The following is a 23,054-nucleotide window of genomic DNA, read 5'->3' as shown; positions in this document are numbered from 1 at the left end:
GTGCTTTCTAAAATCAGGCCTTTGTGCTATGAGTTCAAGATTTTTTGTCATTGTTTTTTGAGTTTACATACATTGCCTTTTCCCAAACAGAAATGTTTGATTTTTTTATTTATTATTCAATAATTTATGCATTCTTACTATAGAAATGTTTGATTTTTGTATAGTTAAGAGAATTGGTATTGATCTTTTTATTTTGTTACTGGATTTTCTCTTAAACCATCATGCACTCATTTGTTTAATGATGGGTACATTCTGAGAACTATGTCATGGTATTTGTCATGCAAATATGGAGTGCACTTATAGAATGCCCTACACACTGAGCTACATGGGGTATGTATGTGTGTGTGTGTGAGAGAAAGAGAGTAAGCAAGCAGTGGGTAGAACACAATGGAGATCAGTAGAGTTGAGGAAGGGGATCAGGCAGGAAAGGGGAGGAACTAGGGGTAAAACTGAATAAACTATATGCATGTGCAAATATGTCATGAAACTCACTTTATGAATGGTCATAATGTACCAATTTTAAAAAGTTATGCTCTTGGGCTAGGGATGTGACTCAGTGGTTAAGCGCCCCTGGGCTTAATCCCTGGTATTAAAAAAAAAGTTATGCTCTTTGTATGATTATATTTTTCTGTAGTAAAAAATTCTTAAAGTGAGAATTAGGGAACTTGGGCTTTGTGGACAGAGTTGAATATGAATCCTAGCTCCACTTTTTAAAAATTGAGATATAATTCATATGCCATGTAATTCACCGTTTAAAGTATGTAGGTTGGTGTTTAGTATATTCACAGTTGTGCAAATATCACCACTATCTAGTTATAAAACATTTTGTAACCTCAAAAGGAAACCCAGTACCCACCCACTAACAGTCATTACCCATTTCCCTCTTCCCCACTCCAATCCCTGGAAATTGCTAATTTATTTTTCCAACTCTATGAACTTGCCTGTTTTGGACATTTCATAAAAAGCAGTTGTTCATCATGTAGTCTTTTGTGTGTGGCTTATTTCATATAGTATGTTGTCAAGATTCAGTTATTATAACAAGAGTCAGTACTGTGTTCCATTTTATAGTTGAATAATGTTCCCTTGTGTGGATATATGACATTTTGTTTAACCATTCATCAAATGATAGAAATTTGTGTTGTTTCCATTTTTTAGCTATTCTGAATAAGGCTATTCTGAATGTTCATATACAAGGTTTTGGTGAACACAGCCTTTCAGTTCTTTTGGGTATGTATCTAGGAGTAGAATAGCTGGATCATATAGCTATGTTTGACCATTTGAGGACTTTGCAGAGTGTTTTTCAAAGTGACTTCACCACTTTTCATTTCTACCAACAATGTATGATGATTACAATTTTTCCACATCCTTGCCAATACTCAATATTTTCTATTTTTTAAATTATGGTTATCCTACTTGGTATTAACTAGTTTCTCATGACTTTGACTGGCATTTCTCTGGTGACTAATGATGTTGTGATTATAGGCCAGCTTCACTTTTTTAAAAATAATTTAACCTTTATTTAATTTATTTTTTATTATGTGGTGCTGAGGATCAAATCCAGTGCCTCACCTGTGGTAGACAAGTGCTCTACCACTGAGCTACAGCCCTGGCCCCAGCCCCAGCCCCAGCCCCAGCCCCAGCCCCAGCTTCACTTTTTAGCTGTGTGACTTTGGTCAAGTTCTGTATCCTCTGAGTGTCATCTATCTGTAAAATATAGATGTAGCAGTCCCCACCCCCTTATCTATGATTTTACTTTGCATGGTTTCAGGTGCCTGTGATCAGCTGTGGCCCAAAAATATTAAGTAGAAAATTCCAAAATGAACAATTCATAAGTCTTAAATTGCACACCCTTCTGAATAGTGTAATGAAACTTTGTATCATCCTTCCAGTGTATCTATGCTATATATTTACATGTTAATTAGTCATTTAGTAACTATCTTGATGATTAGTTTGGCTATTGGAGTATCTCAGAGCTTGTGTTCAAATAACCCCTATTTTACTTACTAATGACCCCAAAGCACCAAAGTAGCGGTGCTGACAATTTACATATGTCAAAGAGAAGCAGTGTTTCCCTTAATGAGGAAAGAAAAAAATCATATGTTGAGGTTGCTAAGATCTATAGTAAGAATGAATCTTCTATGAAGCTAGTTTGGCTGCTATACCTCAAACTGCAGAAGTTATAGTCAATATATTTAAGTGTTAAGTTAGAAAAGGCATTAAAGTTGTATATATGTCTAAGATAAAAACATGGGATATAGAGGGCTTGGTACTATCAACCATTTCAGGCTTCCATTCAGGGATCTTGGAACATACCCTGGTGGCTGAGAGAGGATTACTTAATAATGCCTCACAATGTTATTGTGAGGTTAGTGGAAATGAAGTGGATTTAGACCAGTGCCTGCTATGTGGTAGATACCTAACTGATAACTAATATCGCTACTTGAGATTAGGTAGCCAGCAATGCAGGCAGACTTTTCCTACTGACTTCAGGACATGTACTGTAGAAATCAAATGCTAAAATGATGGTGTCTCTCATTTGCCAGGGCTTAATGCTGTCATTAGAACCTGGAGGATATATACAAGAGTAAGATAGAATTTATGAGATTAAAACTTGGAGATGATGGTACTGTCAAATTAATACTGTGACATCTATCTCAGTGCTATAAAATGAAAATGAGAGAAATTATCCAAGAATAAGAGAATATCTTAGATAAGAATAATATAGGCCTATGGAAAGTATTCAGAACACTGGGCAAGAAAGACAGTAAGGCATTCGAGGTAGGGAAACCCAAGTGAGCAAAGATGGAAGTAGGAGTAATCTAGGATACAGTCGGTTAGGAAGCTAGCCTAGTAGGAGCGGGATAATGGGAAATTGTGAGACAGTTTTGTGACATTCTTATTCTGTTTATCATTATTCTATTCCAGAATACATAGTGAAAGAAGTTCTATACCTGGAACATTGAGACTTTTTTTATTTTGCTGCAGATTAGCTCTAGGTAGTCTTGTTGTTTATTCTAAGTAATAATATGAATAATTGTTTTAGTTTAGTGATTCTTAATTAAGGGAGGGTATGCATCAGAACCTACTGGAAACCATTTCAAATATATGTTTGGCTCACATTCAGCAAATTGTTTCAGCAGATCTGAGGTCAGGCCCAAGTTAGTATATTTGGAAAAGCTCTCCTGGTGATTGTGATTTACATTCCTAGTATCATGGGAACCACCAGATTAGTTAAAAAGCATTAATGTTTGGCTTTCTGTAGTTGAAATCACTTGAATGGAACTGGGTACAGTGGCATATGCCTGAAATCCCAGTGACTCAGGAGGCAGTGGCAGAAGGATCTTAAGTTCAAGGACAGCCTCAGCAACTTATCAAGGCCCTAAGCAACTTAGTGAGACCCTGTCTCAAAATAAAAAATAAAAAGGACTGTGGAAATAACTCAGTGATAAAGTGTCCCTGAGTTCAGTCCCCAGTAGAGAAAAGAAATTACTTGGATGGTAGCATAATCAGCATCAGACCAGCTAAAGATTAGGTGTATAGTGAACAGAACATGGATTTTCATATTAGTCTGACACAGATCACTGCTTCCCAGTTCTGAAAATGGCACCTAACTTCTCTCAACCTCAGTTTCTTCATCTGTAAAATATGATTTTATGATGCCTGTGATCAGGTTGGGATAATAAGTGAGAACATATCACACTACACTGTGCCTGGTACAAGGTAGACGGATGCTTTTATGAGTGATAAACTGGAAGAAACTATCACGAGGGACAGCATAAAACTATACTTGTACCCTTACACATCTGGAGTTAATCATAACTCTAGGTATGCTGAACTACTTGGTGGTTCCTTAATCTAAACATAAAATAATACAGACCTTGCTTCACTATCTGCTTATATCCTTTTATGTGACCTAATGTGGAGCATTACTGTCAACATGACTAAACTCCATAGCAAAAGTTTAATGCATTGAAACTTCTGTTGGACTCCAGAAAACTATAATTCCTTTACAACTTAAATGAAAAGCAAGTAAATTGAATTTAACAAAATTATCAAGGCCCATAGGGTCTTGAGCTGACATCTAGCATTTGCTCCTTCTAATTCTGTTCCATTGGAAATAATTTAAAATAGGGGGCTAATAATAGTAATTATGACTTCATAAGGTTATTGTGAATATTAAACAAGTTAAGGCATGTTCAGTATTTGCAACATTGCTTTATACATATTCACTGTCTGTTAGCCATTATCATTAGCATTACCATGCACCAGGTCTTATGTGGGAGCCAGAAATAAAAACTCTGTAGTCAAGGAACTTGGAGAATCCAATATATAGGTAACCTTAGTATGTTTCAAGTGCAGCATTCGAGGCACATATAGGAAGAGTACTTAACAGTCTATCACTGTTTCATAAGAAATAGTTCTCTCAGCCGGTGATGGTGGTGCACACCTGTAATCCCAGCAACTCGGGAGGCTGAAGCAGGAAGATCACAAGATTAGCAACTTAGCAACTTAGCAAGGCCTGAAGCAAACTTAGTGAGACCCTGTCTAAAAATTTAAAAATAAATAAATAAAAAGGCTGGGGACTTAGCTTGGTGGTTAAGTACCCCTGGGTTCAATTCTTAGTACCAAACAAAGCAAACAAACAAAACAACCAAAATGCTCTCCAGGAAGGCGTCTGGTACAATGGAAAATGTATGTGTACTGAAGTCAGGTTAGCTTGTGTTTGACTTGTTCACCACTCATTAATGCAACTCTGGGACAGCCAAACTCTTACAGCCCTATTTTCCCCATTTCTAAAATGGGATGAAGTTTCTGACCACTTCCTGTTGGAAGTACCCTAGGTAGGTGCTCTGCAGTATTAGGTGCTTCTAAAATAAAAAGCATGAACTTTTAAAAAGAGTTAGATGAATGTAGGTTTTCATTTCTATATCCATTCTGAGTTTTTTCATCAATATGTACCTTGTCATGGCTGTTCTGATAAGAAAATGTAGGTAGAGTATGCGTAGCACATAGTAGATTGTGAGCAATAAATAATGGTTTTATTATTTTTCTAACAAAGGTCTCCTCTGTTATTGTTTGACACTTATGTGATATATACCTTGTTAATTTTATCCTTCTGATTTTGAAACATCTTAGACCAAGCTTCATAAAAGGAGTAAAAACTGACTGGGCATTTGAGTGAACACATGTACGATTCTGTCTTTGTTTACAGAAATAATCAAGTTCTAGGCTGAGAGAACACTTTGGTTTTGTTTTTGCTCTTTTAAAATATATTCTGTGCAACCACATGTAATCTTAAATTTCATCAAATTATAAAATTTTCCTGACTTCTAACAGTGCAGATCAGTTTTTGTGGCATGACATGTTTTTTTCTCTCCTCTAGGTCTTTCAGAGCCTTGAAGACCACCATTTGGAAGTGGTGGCTTTTTTCAGGGAAAATGGCTTCCATGGCCTTCTTGCCCATGACTCCGAGTATGCTCTCTACAATATTCCCTCTTACTACAGTTCCCATGCTCTGAAACTGAGTTGGAATGGGAAGAACCTCACTACCAACCAGTTTCTGATGCAGGAGGTAGCCAAGCAGCTGGGCCTGAAGCGGATGAATTTTCCCATATTTGCTGCACTGCTAGGTATGTAGTCCAAATGAAAAAGTCCAAGTAAATTTTCCTCTTCCATTGTTAAGGATGAAGACTAGAGTGATTTAGCCTATCATCATTAGATTCATCTTTTTAAAAATTCTCATGCCAAACATCATGCTGTGAAAAACACAGTGGATGCTTGGGCTTCTTTGTAGGCCACCCTAATGTGAGTCAGAATGTTTGACTCATGGATTGTTGTGGGATACTCCAAAAAATTATTTGTATTCTTGTAAAACTTACTATCTTTTTACATTTTATAACTTTTATGCTAAATATTTTACTTATCATAGTTATTTTGGTTCCTTACTCAGATAATTAGCATTTCTTCCCCAGTGTCTAAATTTAGGCCAGGAACACAAATTATGGATTATATTTTCCTTTTTTTTTTCATTTCTTTTGTACTAATATTTTATTATGAAAATCTCCATAATACAGCAAAATTTAAAGAATTTTACAATGAAAACTGTATATCCACCACCTGTATTCTGCCATTAACATTTCACTATACTTGTTTTATCATATATTTATCCATTCCTATAACTCTCTATTATACTATCTTTTAAAGTTGTATTTTAAAGTAAATTCTGGGGAGTTGGTTATGTTTTGAATTGGTTTTCCAAATAACTACAGCATGAAGGTTAGTATATTATCTTAGGTGTGATCACTGCTCTATAATTCCAAAGGATATGAGTTTGGGTAGCCTAATAGTTATCAGCACAAGTTTTGGAATTTGACCTTATACAAATCACTGAAGTCACACTTTACCAGTTTCAGTTTACTTATCTGTGGAATGGGAATAATACCTCATATATTATTGATGAGGTTAAATGAAATGAGATATAATATGCTCAATATTTATTAGGCAGTCATTAATTTGGTTGCTGCTATTATAAAGGCAGCATAACTAGGTGATAGATAATAGCATGGACTTTGGAATCAGATAGTCCTAGCTTTTCATCCTGGTATGTACATAACTAGGGCCAAGTCACCAAAATTGTCTGAACCTCAGTTTCTTTATCTGTAAAATTGGAGTAATACTATTATGCATGGATATTATACAAATGCTACATATAAAGCACATGATATGTAGTAGGTAATCAGCATATTGCTATTGTAATTATTACATTAAGAATACTGGCCTATGTGATTTATTTAGTCATTTTCTCTCCCAGAATCTTCTTCATGGCCTGGGGATTCTAAGAAACCTTTGTATAGTCAATAAATGACAAATGTACTTTACAGGTAACCACATTCTCCCAGATGAGGACTTGGCTGCTTTTCACTGGAGCCTCTTGGGACCAGAACATCCTCTTGCATCCCTTAAGGTAATGTGTCCCATTTCCTGCCTGTGCAGATAGACTGTTATCAAGTTTTGGAGTTTGATGGAATAATTGTCTTTCATTAAATTCAAAACATTTAAGATACAGATCAATTAGTTGTAATAATGCCCTTAATATCTTAAGAATTCATACATATCTATAAAGAAAAATAGTAGTAAAATAATGAACAAAGGACTGATACAGAAAATTCATCAAAGAGGAAATATAGTGACCAATAATATGACTAGATGTTCAACATCTGTAGTGGCCAGGCATGTAAATTAAATGAGCAGTATGATTTTTTTGTTAACAGTGGGGCAAATATTGAAAAATTATTCTATCAAGACTGTGGTGAGACTGATGCCCACCTACACTTCTGGTGGTGGTGTAAGTTGGCGATTGTATTGTATTTCCCTCTCTCTCACTTTCCTAGATGACTGTTTTATATCATCTCTTTCCTCCAGCCTCAAATACTTCTTTATTTTCTCATTCTCAGTATATAATTTCACTTCCTTTTCACTGAGAAAATGGAAGCAATAGGAAGAGAACCTTTCATAAACTCCCAAATGCCCTTTACCTCACCTGCATGTATCTATGTGTCCATGTGCTCCTGTTAGCTGTGGATGACCTGTCTATGCTCCTTTCAAAAGCCAACCCCTCCACTTACACTAGATTCTATCACCTCTTGCCAATTTTAGGGCATTGGTACAGCAATTCTTCTCTTTCTCCACATCATCTATTTTTCTCTCTTCATTGATTTTTCCCGTCAGATGAATAAACACACATCCATCTTAAAAGATAAAACAAGTTGGGCATGGTGGCACAGCCTGTAATCCCAGCAGCTCAGATGGCTGAGGCAGGAGGATCGGAAATTCAAAGCCAGACTCAACAACTTAGTGAGGCCCTAAGCAACTTAGTGAGACCCTGTCTTAAAATAAAAATATGGTTGAGGATGTAGTTCAGTGATAAAGCACTGCTGGGTTCAATCCCTGGCACCAAAAAATAAAAATAACCCACTGACCTCACTCCCAACACCCAAGCTGCTACATACTTCTTCTCATATCAAAGTATTCTAAAGAGATGTCTGTACTTAAGCTGGTTACTATCCTCCTCCCCTGTTCTCTATTCAATCTGATTTGCTGTAATTACCCTTGGCCTTGTCAGTAACCTCCAGGTTAATAAACCCAGTGGCCAGCTCTCTCTTTTCATCTTCCTTGACTAGTTGGCATTTGACATGTTGCTCATTCTTCATTTGTCTATAAGGAAACCACTCTTTTCAGATTTCCTTCCTATCTCACTGCTGCATCTCAGTATCCTTTTCTGTTCTCTTATCTTCAAAATATGAAGTGTCCCAGAGTTCTGTCCTGGTTTCCTTCCCTTCTGTCTACACACTGATTGATTTTATCCAGTCTCATGACTTTATGATCATCTGCCCATTGATGACTCCTAAGATTATGTCTCCAGTTCTTACTTCTTTCTCAAAGTCCAGACCTAGATTTAGTTGGCTACTAAACATCTTCATTTACATATCTAAATGGGCATTGTTCTTTTTTTCCCCTGTTATTGGGAATGGAATCAAGGGGTGCTCTACCACTGAGCTACACCCCTGAATTTTTCTATTTTTTGTTTTGAGACAGGGTTTTTTGATTACTTGATGAGACAGACCTTGAACTTCCAGTCCTTCTGCCTCAACCTCTGAGTCTCTGGGATTACAGATACACCATTATTATTTCTTGCCTGGATTATTGCAGTAGCTTACTAACGGTTGATCCTTTGCTTATACTTTCTTCCCATTCCAATCTGTTTTCAGTGTACCAATCCTTACCACATCTTATAAACCCCTGTACTCTCTGGCCCCCTGTTATACTTCTATTCTCATCTTTCCTTTTTTTTTTCTTTTCACTGTTAGAACCGTTGCACTTAACATCTCTTTTATTTAGAATGCCTTTTATTGTCACATAGCCATTTCCTTACTCGTAGAGATTTCTCAAATGTCATTTTCTCAATGAGGCCTTTCCTGATCACCCTATTTAAAATTTTATGCACACACCCATTTCAAATTTTATGTGCACACACACACATTTGCACTTGTACACATACATGTGCTTGAATTCCCAGTTCCTTCTCTCTATTTACTTTTTTATAGCTTTTATCTACATCTACCACACTATATATTTTACTTAGTTATTAATTTTGTTTCACTCCCCTCACCACATCCCAACACACCCACATTAGAATTTAAGCTCCCATGTGGGCAGAAATTTTTCTTTCTTGTACCCTGCTATGTCCCTGGTACTTAGGACAGTGTCTGGCATATAGTATGCATTAAATATTTTTTAAAGGAAAAAATGGTACATCATTTTTGCGAAACAGTTTTTATCACAGCATTTATGAACTTTAACTCATAATTACAATTTGAATAAGCTTATAATTAATTGGAAAGTGGGCAATAAGTCACACCCACATTTCATCAGAGCATCAAAAACTTCTTTAAAACATTTTTAAGTATGAAGTCTGTTGTGGTGGCACATGCCTGTAATCATAGCTGCTCCAGACACTGAGGCAGGAATATTGCAAGTTCAAGGCCAGCCTGTACAATTTAGTGAGACCCATCTCAAAATGAAAGTTTAAAAAGAGGCTGGGGAGGCTGGGCTTGGTGGCACACAACTGTAATTCCAGCAACTAGGGAAACTGAGTCAGGAGAATCACAAGTTTGAAATTCAGAAACTTAGCAAGGCCCTAAACAATGTAGCAAGACCCCTGTCTTAAAACAAAATAAAGTAAAAAGGGCTGGGGATGTGGCTCAACGACTAAGAGCCCCTGGGTTCTATCACTGATACCAAAAAATTTAAAATAAAAATAAAAAGGGCTGGGGGTGTAGCTTAGAGGTTGAACTGTTATCTGTCATGTGTGAGACCCTGTATTCCATCCTAGGTACTGAAAAATTAAATAAATAAAGATTTTTCAATATTGTTGAGTGTTGCTCTTGTTGTTGCTAATGTATTTTAAAGCAAAATGCAGTACCTTAAGTTATTTCAATCCCACATAAGCCCACTGCCATTATCACTAAGAAACAATGCTAATTTCTTGGTATCTTCTTAACATGTAGTCCATTTTCAGGTTTTCCTGATTATCTCAAAAGGGCATTTTTGTGACTAATTCAATCAGATCCAAAGGTGGTCCACCCATTACATTATTAAAAGTAATGAAAATAACAAAAAGTTGGAAGCAGACAAAAGGTCTCATGAAGGAGAATTGACTGATTATGGTGGTGTCATCAAACAGTTGTTATGTATGTAGTAGGATTATGAATGGTATGTTTTTATGTCTTTGTAATTTTTAATCTTTTCCAGGTGCTCTATACTAAGGGGAAAAAACTTTTTAAAATAATTTATCTCGGGATTTAGTGAATTTCATATCTCATCCCCACATAACTTTTTCTCTTAGTGATCCATCTTTTCCTAATTTAAAAAAATATTTTGTGGCACTTGGAATTGAACTCAGGGAATATCTACCACTAAGTTACATCCTCAGCCTTTTTAAAATTTTGAGACATGTTTTTGATTAATTGCTGAAGCTGCTGTCAAACTTGCAATCCTCCTGCCTCAGCCTCCCAAGTAGCTGGGATTACAGGGTGCATCACTATGTGCATTTTAGTGATCCATCTTTAATGTTAGTGACCATTCTTTGTTTTGCCTTTTCTAGGTTCGAGCTCATCAACTGGTTCTTCCACCCTGTGATGTGGTGATCAAGGCTGTTTCTGAGTATGTAAGTTCTATCAAAGACCCTTCAAACCTGGATGTGGTTGGGAAGGATGTTTTCAAACAATCTCAGGTGAGCCAGCCTACTCTTTAATAAAGAATTAACAGTTGTTTTACCTTCTCCAGCAACACCTGCAAGTCTCCTGTTGTTTTCTGTGACACATAACTTCTCTTTGCTTGTCTTCTCCAATCTTACAGACCAGAGCCCTAAAAATTTCCTTTAAAATATTTTTAGACTTGGATTGAAAGGTTTCTTTGCTTTTCTTCCTGTAGATGATTAAAGTGAAACAATCCCTCTGAAAATAAATAAGGGAATAAAGAAGGGAAACAATTCACTTAAAATATCATTACACAGTTACTTAAACAATTCGCCTAAAATACCATTACTGAGTTGTTTCTGGGTAATGATATTTTAAGTGAATTGTTTAAGTTAATCTGACATATCTCCTTCTAATTAATTTTTTTCCAGTACTGGGGATCAAACCTAGGGCCTCCCATATACTAGGCAAGTGCTCTACCACTGAGCTACATCCCCAGTCATTTTTTTTTGTGTATTTTAGCATAAAGGAGATCTTGCTTAGTGGAGGTTTAAATAGGTAATGATAAAGACACTTAAAATGAGTCCACATAAGACGTGAATCAAAATTTCTTTGTTAATAATGGGAGAAAGGACTCAACTAGTATTTTATCCTAACAAAATTAAACTAAAAATTATGAAAATATGTTGGCTTTATTTTTAGCAAATTGATTATTGCTTTGTAATAACACCCAAGCCTATCCCAAATCCCTAGAAACCACTAATTAGTCTCTGTCATTATAACTTTGTCTTCTGGAGAATGTCATATGAATGGAATCATACAGTAGATAATCTTTTAAAAATGGTTTCTTTCATCCAGTATAATCCTTAGTTGTTGCATGTTACACGTGTCAATAATTTGTTCCTTTTTATTGTTGAGTAATGTTTGTTGTATGGATATACCACATGTTTTTTATTCATTTACCTCTTAAAGGTTATTTAGGTTGATTATAATTTTTGGTGGTTATGAATAGAACAGCTATAAATACTTGTGTATAGGTTTTTGGGTAGATGTTAGTTTTCATTTCCCTAATGTACATATCTAGGAGTGGGATTTTTGTGTCATATGGTAAGCATATAGACCTTGCTAAACAGTTTCTAGTCACTGTTCCTTTTTATCAGTACTTGGTCAGTTAATTTTTAAAATGCATTTATTTTTTTTTTCTTTACACCAGGGAGTGAGCTTAGGGGTGCTTAACCACTTAGCTACCTCCCTGCCCTTTTTATTATTTTTTATTTTTGAGACAGGGTCTTGCTAATTTAGTTAGAGCCTTGCTAAGTTGCTGTGGCTTGCTTTGAACTTGTGATCCTCCTACCTAAGCCAGCCACCACACCTGGCTTATTTACTTATTATTGAACCCAGGTATGCTTAACCACTTAGCCACATCCCTAGTCCTTTTTACTTTTTATTTTGAGATAAGGTCTAAGTTGCTGAGGCTGACTTTGTAAATTATGGGGATTATAGGTGTATGCCACCATGCCTGGCCATTTACTTATTTTGTAACTTATTTTTATTTTACCATAGTGGAAATAGAATCAGGGCCTCAAACATGCTAGGCTCATGTTTTATCACTGAGCCACACTCCTAGCCCTCATTACAGTTTTAATTTGCATTTCCCAAATAACTAATGATAAAAATATTTTTTTCTGCTTTACTTGTCATCCATGTATCTTCTTTGGTGAATGGTCTGTTAACAAATAGTCTTTCACCCATTTTTTAAAAAATATTTTTTAGTTGTCAATGAATCTTTTATTTAATTTATTTATTTATATGCAGTGTGAGGACTGAACCCAGGGCCTCACACATGCCAGGCAAGTGCTCTACCACTGAGCCACATCTCCAGCCATTGCCCATTTTTAAAGTTCATTTGTTCGCTTAAATATTGTACTTTGAGAATTCCTTATATATTCTACATCTGAGTCCTTTGCCAGGTATCTGGTTTATAAATATTTTCTTCCAGGTTGTTTCTTAATTCTTTCATTAACATCTTTTGTAGAACAAAATTTTTAATTTTGGTCAGTTTTTATCTTTCATGGATAATGCTTTTGGTATCATGTCTAAGAACTTGTTGCCTAACTGCATGCATGATAATTTTTGTAAATCAAAGAGTTATGCATTTTACATTTAGAACAAATCATTAACTTATAGTTAATCTCTTTATAAAGTGTTAGGAGTTTTTGTTTGTTTTTGCATAGGGATATCTAGTTGTTTAAACAGAGTTTGTTTAAAAGACCATCTTTTCTCTGTTGAATTGCCTTTGCACTTTTGTCAAAAATAATTTGGTTAAATTGCATGGGTGTATTTCTGGATTCTCCTGTTCACTTGATCTATATGTCTATCCTTTTCCAGTAGCACACTGATTATTGTAACTTTATAGTAAGTCTTAAAATTGAGTAGTGATTTCTCCAATTTTATTCTTTTTCAATATTTTTAAAGTTTTTTTTGCCTTCCCAAATAAGTTTTAGAATAATTTTAGTTATATCTGTAGGAAAGAAATTCTTCTGGGATTTTGATTGGAACTGTGTTAAATATATAGATGATTTTGGTTAGTCTTTGAATTCATGAATATGGTATACCTCTATTATTTGGTCATATTCAATTTCTTTCATCAACTGCAAGTTTTATACTTTTTAACATACAAGTCTGGTACATGGTTTTTAGTATTTATACTTATTTCCTATTTGAGGCATGTATTGTCATGAATGTTGTTTTGTTCATTTCCATTTTTAATTGTTCAGAGATAATATATAGAAATTATTTATTTTTGTGTGTTGACCTTATAAATTGTGACCTTTGTAAAGTCTCCTATTCTAGAAGTTTTTTTTTTTTACAGACTTCTTGGAATTTTCTCTGTAGGTGGATCATATTGTCTGAACACAGTTTTATTTTTTCCTAACCTGCATACCTTTATTTCTGTTGACTTACTGCATTATTTAAGATTTCCAAATGATGCTGAATAGAGAAATATTGCAAGTAGATATCATTTTCTTGTTCCTGATCTTTGGAGAAAGCAGTAAATCACCATTAAATGTGATATTAACTGTAGGTTTTATAGATGCATGTTATCAAGTTGAGGAAGTTGTCTTCTATTCTTGGTTTGCAGAATGTATACTGTATTTTTCCAAATGCATTTTATCCATCCATTGATAAGATCATATTATTTTCTTCTTTAATCCATTAATATTTTGGATTGATTGTTGAATACTGCACCATTCTTGCATTCCCAGAACATGGTCCTGGTGTATTATTCCCTTTTTTGGATAATAGTTTTTAATTTTGTTTATTTCAAAAGGATTTTGGTCTATAGATTTTGGTTTATTTAGTTTTCGTTTTAATTTTGTGCTCTCTTGGTCTGGTTTTGTTATCAGGGTAATGCCAGAGTCATGAGTTGACAAGTACTCCTCTGCAATTTTTGAATGAATCGTATAGATTTGGTGTTATTTCTTCTTTGTTTGGCATGATTTATCAGTGATGTGTTAGGCATAGATTTCTTTGACCTTATCCTGTTTAGAATTTGCTGAACTTCTTCTTCCTTTTTTTTTTTTTTTTTTTTTTGTGGTACTGGGGATCGAACTCAGGACCTTGTGCTTGCAAGGCAAGCACTCTACCAGCTGAGCTATCTACCCAGCCCTGCTGAGCTTCTTGAATCTCTAAATTTGCATTGCACTAAATGTGGTAAATTTTTAACTATTGTTTCTTCAAATACGTTTTCTGCTCACATTCTTTCTCCTTTCCTTCTGTGACCCCAAAGAACCAATTTAGACCTTTTGGTGTTATCTCCTAGATTTCTGATACTTTGTTCTCTTTTTGGGGTGGCACTGGGAATTGAACTTAGGGGCACTTGACCACAGAGCAACATTCCCTATCTTTTTGTATTTTATTTAGAGGCAGAATCTCACAGAGCTTAGCACCACGATTTTGCTGAGACCAGCTTTGAACTCAAAATCCTCCTGTCTCAGCCTCCCTAGCTGCTGGGACCACACGCCTGGCTATTCTCTCTTTCTTTCTCTTTTTTTTTAAGAAATTATTTTTCTATTTGTATCATACTGGATAATATCTGTTAATCTATGATCAGCTTCATTGACACTTTGCCATCCCTCTTTTGCTTTAGAGTCCTTCCACCAAGTTTTTTTATTTAGTTATTGTATTTTTGAGTTGTATAATTTTCACTTGGTTATTTTCATATATTTTCTTTCCTTACTGAGACTTTGTTTCAAGTTTTCCTGTTAGTTTCATACATTGCTGTAATGGCTTTGAAAGTGTCTTTTTGGGCTGGGGAGATAGCTCAGCTGGTAGAAGGCCCTGAGTTCAATCCCCAGTACAGCAAAAAAAAAAAAGTGTCTTTGTTAGGTAATACCTAACTGTGTGTCTTCTCAACATTGGTATCTGTCAATTCTCTTTTTTCCATGAGAGTTAATATTTTCCTGGTTCTATTCATGTCAAGTAATTTTGGATTATATCTAAGAAAGTTTAAATATTATGTTATGAGGCTATTGGTCTTTTTTCAGCATTATGGCATGTGTTGATAATTTTTGTTTTAGGAATCACTCAACCTATTTTGGTTCAGACCACTAGTTCTTTAGGCTTTTGTGAACTGTGCTTTCATTGTCAGTGTGGTTTTCAAAGTTTTTGCAAACATATCTGAATTACTCCTGTGTATATGCCATTTAGTGATTAGTCTGGATCTTGAGCCATCATCTATTAATTAATTCAGTTCTTAGAGTCTGGGTCTGCTATTTAGTCTGATTCATGCATGTGTATCTCAGGAGTGAGCCCAGTGCTTGATAAAAAACTTGTCATTTTGCTTTTAGTAATTCTCCCCCTCTGCATCTATTCAGGCTTCCTGGTTCTTTGGGCCCACCCCCTTTGGGTTCTCTTGTCATAAAGTCAGGGCTTTAATCATGCAACTTTGTGGTGTACTTTTTATGACTGTGTCTGTGACTGAGGCCAAGGAGCATGAGGACCAAAAGAGTGAAGAAAACCATTCTTCTGATTAGAGAGGAAGGTTCTTATCATTCAGAGTTTTAGTTTCCTGCCACTTTCATTGCCACTGTTGCCATCCAAGTTTTGCTTTGGTCTGGAACAAAAGGGAAAAGAAAAAATAAAAAGGAAAACAGGGTATTCCTTTATACTCTGAATTTTTGGAGACCACGTTTTCACTCCATAGGCCAGAACTAGACTACAATTTGATTCTTTCTTTTTCAGTTTCATCCTTTTTTTTTTGGACCAGAGAGCAAACGCCAGGGCACTTAGCCACTGAGCCACAACCAGTCCTTTTAATATCTTATTTTGAGATAGAATCTCACTAAGTTGCTTAGACTGGCTTTGAACTTGTGATCCTCCTGTCTCATTTCTCCAGAGCCTCTAGGATTTACAGGTGTGCACCACCCCTTCAGCCTGAACTAGTTTCTTATGGAGCTTTCTCTGTCCCCTTAAGTAGTGAACACTTCTAGATTTCAGTGTATATTATATATATATATATATATATATTATATATATATATATATATATTATATATATATGTATATTATATATATATTATAGATTTCAGTGTATATTATATATATATATTTTATACATATACATATATATATTTTATACATATATATATGTACCCTGAGGTTCTGGAGGAATAAGAAATGCTAAACACACCATTGAATCAGTAGTATTTTTGTCACCAGAGAGGGTCCGAGGAGGTCTTAAAGGAAGGGAACCTCAGCTTGGAACCATTCAGGTTATTTTTTATCCTGTGGTGCTATGGATCAAACTCAGGGACTTGAGCATGCTGCCCTAGGCAAACACTCTACCATTGAGCTACATCCCCAACCCCAAGCAAGTTCTTAACATTCATTACAAAAAAGGTCATCAGACATGTTCTTTTTTTTTTTTTTTTTTTTTTGCGGTGCTGGGGATTGAATCCAGGAACTTGTGCTTGCAATGCAAGCACTTTACCAACTGAGCTATCTCCCCAGCCCATCGGACATGTTCTTAAGCAAGAGAAAGGTAAAGATTTTTTTAAGAACAGCAAAGAAATTCACACTCAGAAGTATAGGTGACCCTCACCTCTCAGAAGATGAGTGACATGCCCATGTTTGAGTGCTTTGCTGATGCATATGATTTTTGAGGGGGTGGGTTGGGATCACAAGTAGGTGAGCTATTGTTAGATTTTGATAATTTGGAAAATGTTTACAAACTTTCTTAAGGATGAAATTTCATGACAACTAAGTCCCATAACAACCACTCTATACTTGGAGGTTAGAATGTTTCTCTTTGGTCACATAGCCTAGCCATTAATCATTTGTGGGCACATTGAGTAAGCACCTCAGGTGAATGACATTTTAATTAATAATATGTCTAATCTTTATAAGCATACATTAAATGTTCTCTTTATCTTTAACTGAATGAACAAGTTCAACATAACTTGTCATGTTTTTAGTTCTCTCCATTTACTAAGGCTCTCTTCCCAGGATCTCATTGTAGTTTTCTGATCTCACTTTGAATTCTTGTCTTCTTCCCCAGTCTATCTTTAACTACTTACAGATTTTAATAACTATCCTCAGTGGGAACAGAGTGAACTTTACTTATTCCGTTTTATCTAATACTGAAATATCTATGGATTTTTTTAAATGAAAAGAAAAAAATATGAGAGCTGGGGCTGTGTCTCAGTGGCAGAGCCCTTGCCTGGCACATGCAAGGCACTGATCATCAGCACCACATAAAAATAAATAAAGATATTGTGTACATCTACAACTAAACATATTTTTTAAAAAGAATAACATATGAGTATTTGACTTGGGGGACTTAAATTTTCTCAACAAAATTTGTGATAGCGAAATCTAATATGTTACCTTACATTTAACTCACTAGTACAATCACAACAAGGATTGTCTTATAGAAAGTATACTTGGACTTTTATTTTCCACAAGGTCTTATATTCTTTCTCTATTCAAATGACTCTCTTTTCAAATGCCTACTCACCTTCATCTTTCATAATTTTCTTTCATTGTTGTTGAACGCTAATTGCACCTGATCCTCATTTGTCTATGCTTTATACCATGTGAAGAGTCCTCCATCATTTTCCTTGACTTTAGAAACATTCTCTTATGACAGATTTGCACATTTACTTTGTTTATTTGCATTTTCCTCTTAACTCTTTGCATCAAACAGGAAGAAACTGACACAACAAAAAATTGACCTTTTTAGTAGGGAGAAATGTTGTTAAGTAGGGAATACTGTTAAAATAGAGAATAAATCTTGTAAATGCTTAGTTTTATGGTAAATACTTTTAATGTTATGGTTTTTGCATGTCCTTGTGACTTCCTGCATTTTGGAAATATGATAATTATTTTTAATAACAAAGACTCCTGTATAAACAAAAAACTACAAAATTTGAAAATAGAGACACAGTTTTTAATTCTGCCCCAGTCTTCTGTATTTGCAATTTTGTTTTCTTTTTTGTGGTAGAGCACCTGCTCCCTTGACCTACATTCCCACCATCCAATTCCCCTTTTTAAATTTTGAGACGGGGCCTCACTAAGTTGCCATGTTTTCAATCATTTTTTCATTGATGCTACATAATCTTCATAAAATCGTTTTGTTTTTGGAGTCCTGGGAATCAAACCCAGGTCCTGGCCCATGCTAGATCAATGCTGGACCACTGAGCTATATTCCCATCCCATAAAATCAGAATTGAGGATAGCTTTTGTAAACAAATGTACATACTATTTACTAGTACAGGTTGAGCATCCCTAATCCAAAATTCCAAAATCTGAAACTTTTGTAGAACTGTCATTATGTCGAGTGTAAAATTCCACACCTGACCTCAGAGATACATTGAGTGAAATATTTCAGTAGATTGGGTCCTAAATCTCTACTGATTAGCATTGAATAATATACAAGACATATTGTTAAATGCAAAAAGCAGTTGATAACCATGTGGTAATATGGTTCCATTTGTATGAAAAAGACAAAAACCATATTGGTATTCATATATGTGTGTGTAAACATAGCAGTATTTATGAAAGAACATCTACCAAAGAGGTCACTTCTTAGGAAAAGAGTAGATTCAGAGAGAGAAATGTTAAGGGAGACTTGTACACTTTGTGGTTTTTAGAAGATTGTTTTCTATTATGTGTATTACTAAATATAATAAGATTATGAATAGACTAATGAAATGTTGATAGTATACTGTTATTTAACCATTTAGATACCATTCTGATAGTCATTAATTTGTGAACATTCTCTAGATTTGAAACCCTTTTTTAATCACATATCAAATTCAGATTTTTATTAGTACTTTATAGTTATATATAATTGTGGGGTTTATTTTGACATTTTTGTAAATGCATATAACCTAATTTGCTCCATTTCAATTTCCAGTATTGTGCCTTACCTCTCCATCTCCCTCCCCCATCCCCTTCCTCTGTTCTATTGGTCTTTCTTCTATTAATTTATTTTTAACTGGCTTTTGAGAAACCAGTGAATTTCTTTCTGTTGGTCTGTAGGACCCCAGGATCTCAATTCCTGTGTTTATGTGCATATATACATGCAAATAAAAGCCCTGGAATGTTTAAAGATTCTGGATGTTAATACTGATAATCTCTGAGAGATAACATTATAAATGTTAAAAATATTTCTTTTTTGTTATTTGTTATAGCTAGTAAATAAGTAGATAGGGGTTTTTGGTAGAAAATACTCAACACTGGAACTGTATGGTGAACTTGATATTCTCATACAATACTGATGAAAGTATAACTTGAGACATCTGTTTTGGAAAGAGATTTAGTATCAGGTGTCAGACATCTGAAAATGATCATGATTATACCCTTTGACCTAGTAATTAAACTTCTGAGAATGTACTGTGAAGTAACCCAAGAAACTTATATAAAAATATGCTTATGAGAACATTATTTTTAATTAGAAATTGCCTTTAATATCTTATATTGCATTTGGTAAAATATTATGAAGATCTTAAAAATATCTCCAGGAAGAAATCTTGATAAATCTAAGAACTCATTCTCTGCCCTTTCCCTGCAAAGATAAATAGTAATTTTTTATTTTTCTTTTTTTGTGGTACTGGGGATCAAACCCAAGTTTTGGTACATGGTAGGCAAGTACTCTACCACTGAGCTATATAACCTTAACCCAGAATTTTTAATTTATATTGCTAAAGATTGGTTTTCCCTCTATCTGACTTTCATGTATATGTTTTTATTTCTCTCTTATTTCATTCAGTATAATATCTTTGAGCCTATTGTGTATATCAGTAATTTCCTGTTTTATTCCTGTATAGTATTCCATTGTGTATCTATGCAACAAATTATCCATTTTTCTATTGATGTACATTTGAGTTGTTTCTGGTTTGGAACTATTGTGAATAAAACTTGTAAACATTTTTGTGCATATCTTTTTGAGGATGTTTGCACTTTTTTCTCGTGGGTAAACACTTAGGAGTAGGATTGCTTATTATGGCACACACCTATAATTCCGCTACTCAAAGACTGAGGCAAGAGGATTACAAGTTAGAGGCCAGCCTGTGCAACTTAGCAAAACCCTGTCATAAAGTTAAAACATAAAAAGAGCCGGACATGGTAGCACACACCTGTAATCCCTGCAGCTTGGGAGGCTGAGGCAGGAGGATCAAGAGTTCAAAGCCAACCTCAGCAAAAGCGAGACACTAAGCAACTCCATGAGACCCTATCTCTAACTAAAATGCAAAATAGGGCTGGGGACATAGCTCAGTGGTCAAGTGCCCCGAGTTCAATCCCCAGTTCCTAAAAAATAAAAAAAAGCTAGAGATATAACTCAGTGGTAGAGTGCCACTGGGTTTTATCCCCAGTAGTGAAAAAAAAGTTGTAGGATTACTGTACCATATGGTAAATGTATGTCTTATTTTATAAGAAACTGTCAGCTATTTTCCAGACTATACCAATATACATTCCCACTAGTAATATGCTCAAGTTCCAGTTATTCCCTATACTTGCCAGGATTTAATATCACTAATCTTTAATTTTAGTCTTTCTGTTAGATAAATAATATCATCACATTGTGGGTTTATGTATGTTTAAGTGCTCTTACTTTTAATGTTCATACCCTTTGAACCAATATCATTTCAAGAATATTTTCTTAAGGTATAATCTGAAATCCAGAAAAAAATGTATATGGACAATATTTACTCTTGCTTTGTAGCTTAAAATAGCCAAATATGAGAAATAACCTAAATGTGAGATATTATGCAACTGGTTATAAAATTTTATGATAAATACATAATAATAAAATATTCAACCATTCGATATTATTTAGATAAATTAGTATAATAAAAACAAAATTATAGAGTATGTATATTATAATGGCATATACTGCAACAAAATTTTTTAAAAATAATGTAAGGAAACACATTGAAATATTGTTAGTTGGTTATACTATGTGATTCCCCACCCCATTCTTATGTATGTTTCCTACAGATCATGTGATCATTTTAGAATAGCATGAAATGTAAGTAAACTTTTTAAAAATTTCCAGATTTTGTGTTCCATAATGATTTCTCTCTCTCTAATCTTTCCTGCAAAGTGGAAATTTGTTTTCTTGGGTTTCTCTAAATATTCAATTTCTGCTATTGTTTTGACTCCCAAATTATAAGTTATATGAAAAAAACTCTCTTATCATTTCTTTTTCTGAAAATCTCACATGCCAACAACCAGTCCAGGACAGAAGATAAAATAGAGCGATTCAAGAAAGCAGTTGAATACTATTCAGTCACAACCAAACTCTCTTCACTGCCAGTGGGTCCCTCCTTTCTAGGTAAGGTTTCCATCTGACCCCAGGCTGCTCTGTTCATAGGGGAAACTGTTGGTACATCACAGGAACTCCAGGGTCAGAATGGAATCACTTGTTTGTGGTTGGGCCTTCCTAGAAGTCATTGCTATTTGGAAGGCATTTTACTTTAGATTTTCATGTAAAACAGTAAAGCCCTGTCTTTGCAAATTTATAGATGAGGAACAAAGTTATTTGCTTAGTATGGACTGCTTCTAGTTCTAACCCACATTCTGTCCTGTTATATATAAAAAAGCCCTATCTTTGGGGTCAGACCTGAGTTTGAATTTTACTTACCACATATGTGACCTTGGTAAGTCACATTTGTATGAAATATAGTTCATGACACCTACTCTATAGGGTTGTTGTCATATGAAATTATTTATGTAAGATTGCTGGCATGACACATAGTAGCTGTTCAATTAACTTTTTTGTGGTGTTGGGGATCAAACCCAGGGTTTCATGCATGCTAGGCAATGGTTTATCACTGAACCATATCTCCAGCCCATACCTTATTTATTAATATTATTTTTTCATGTGGTGATGGGTTGGCAGAATATAACATTGTAAAATTATTAGGACTGATTGAAATATAGTCCTTTCTCTTGGCTTCAGGCTTTCGAAATAATCGTCTTGGAAATCCTCCCCTTCCACGAAATCAAATGGGCACAATTTCTGCTGGAAAGCCAATGGTAAGCATCCTTTAAGAGGTCTAAGACCTTTTGTTAGCATTGGACTCACATTGCTTCCTGGTTTTTATTATCTGAGTTGTGGAAATGGGCGTTTCAGTGTTAGCAGAATGTCAAGGTCATATATATCTATATCACGTTCTACTTTGAGGCTGTCAAACTATGTAAAGATAGTACCCAAATCAGTAACCATTAGGGCATCGTAAAGGTAGATTAGCTAATGTCAGGGAATGGGTCTCAGTGACTTGGATTGGCTCATTGTCCTACCTCTAGTGGATTCTGTTCATGCAGCATGGTTAGAATTATTTCTTATCATTCTCAGTAGGATATCTCCACAGTCCCTGCTACTGGTATCCTCCACTATGTCACAACTGCTGAGGGAACCATCTTGGAGTCTGGTAAAATGTTAAACAGATTTTCTGTCTGTTTTGTCCTTTAGTTTTCTCACCAAGTGCCCCAGAAAATGAAATATCCACCACCATTCCCAATGGGACCCAACTCATCTCTTCTCTTCTCCTCCCATCCTCTGGGGGATTCCCATGCTTTTTCTGAGGATCCCATGCTGCAGGACAGCCCCTTTGCCAATTGGGCTGTCTCTTATGACTCCTCTGCATCCCAGTTTCCCAATTACCTGACTTCCAAAGCTTCACCTCCTTTGGGACCAGACTCTTCCCACTCCTCTTCCTCTGATGGTGATGAGCCAAATGGAGCCAGTTCTGAGTAAGTATCTGTATAGACATCCAGGGGAAAAGACTTC

At 35.2% G+C, this 23,054-nt stretch overlaps 1 protein-coding gene across 3 annotated transcripts in view; it reads left to right on the top strand.

The window, feature by feature from the left end:
* The window catches only part of Fam120c (family with sequence similarity 120C), a 109,038-nt gene that overhangs the window by 20,072 nt on the left and 65,912 nt on the right, over positions 1–23,054 (top strand). For 2 of the 3 annotated variants that reach the window (XM_047535507.1, XM_047535506.1), the window contains exons 2-7: positions 5,384–5,630; positions 6,882–6,964; positions 10,664–10,792; positions 21,497–21,596; positions 22,224–22,300; positions 22,737–23,017. In XM_047535507.1, coding sequence (XP_047391463.1) covers positions 5,384–5,630; positions 6,882–6,964; positions 10,664–10,792; positions 21,497–21,596; positions 22,224–22,300; positions 22,737–23,017 — 917 coding nt within the window. Of the gene's footprint in view, positions 1–5,383; positions 5,631–6,881; positions 6,965–10,663; positions 10,793–21,496; positions 21,597–22,223; positions 22,301–22,619; positions 23,018–23,054 lie in introns of those variants that run through there. The other variant, XM_047535508.1, reaches the window with a different exon arrangement.

Source organism: Sciurus carolinensis, chromosome X (assembly GCF_902686445.1).
Source record: "Sciurus carolinensis chromosome X, mSciCar1.2, whole genome shotgun sequence".
Taxonomy (NCBI): domain Eukaryota; kingdom Metazoa; phylum Chordata; class Mammalia; order Rodentia; family Sciuridae; genus Sciurus; species Sciurus carolinensis.
The sequence above is the reverse complement of the archived record's forward strand: the minus strand, read 5'-3'. Positions and strand labels throughout refer to the sequence as shown.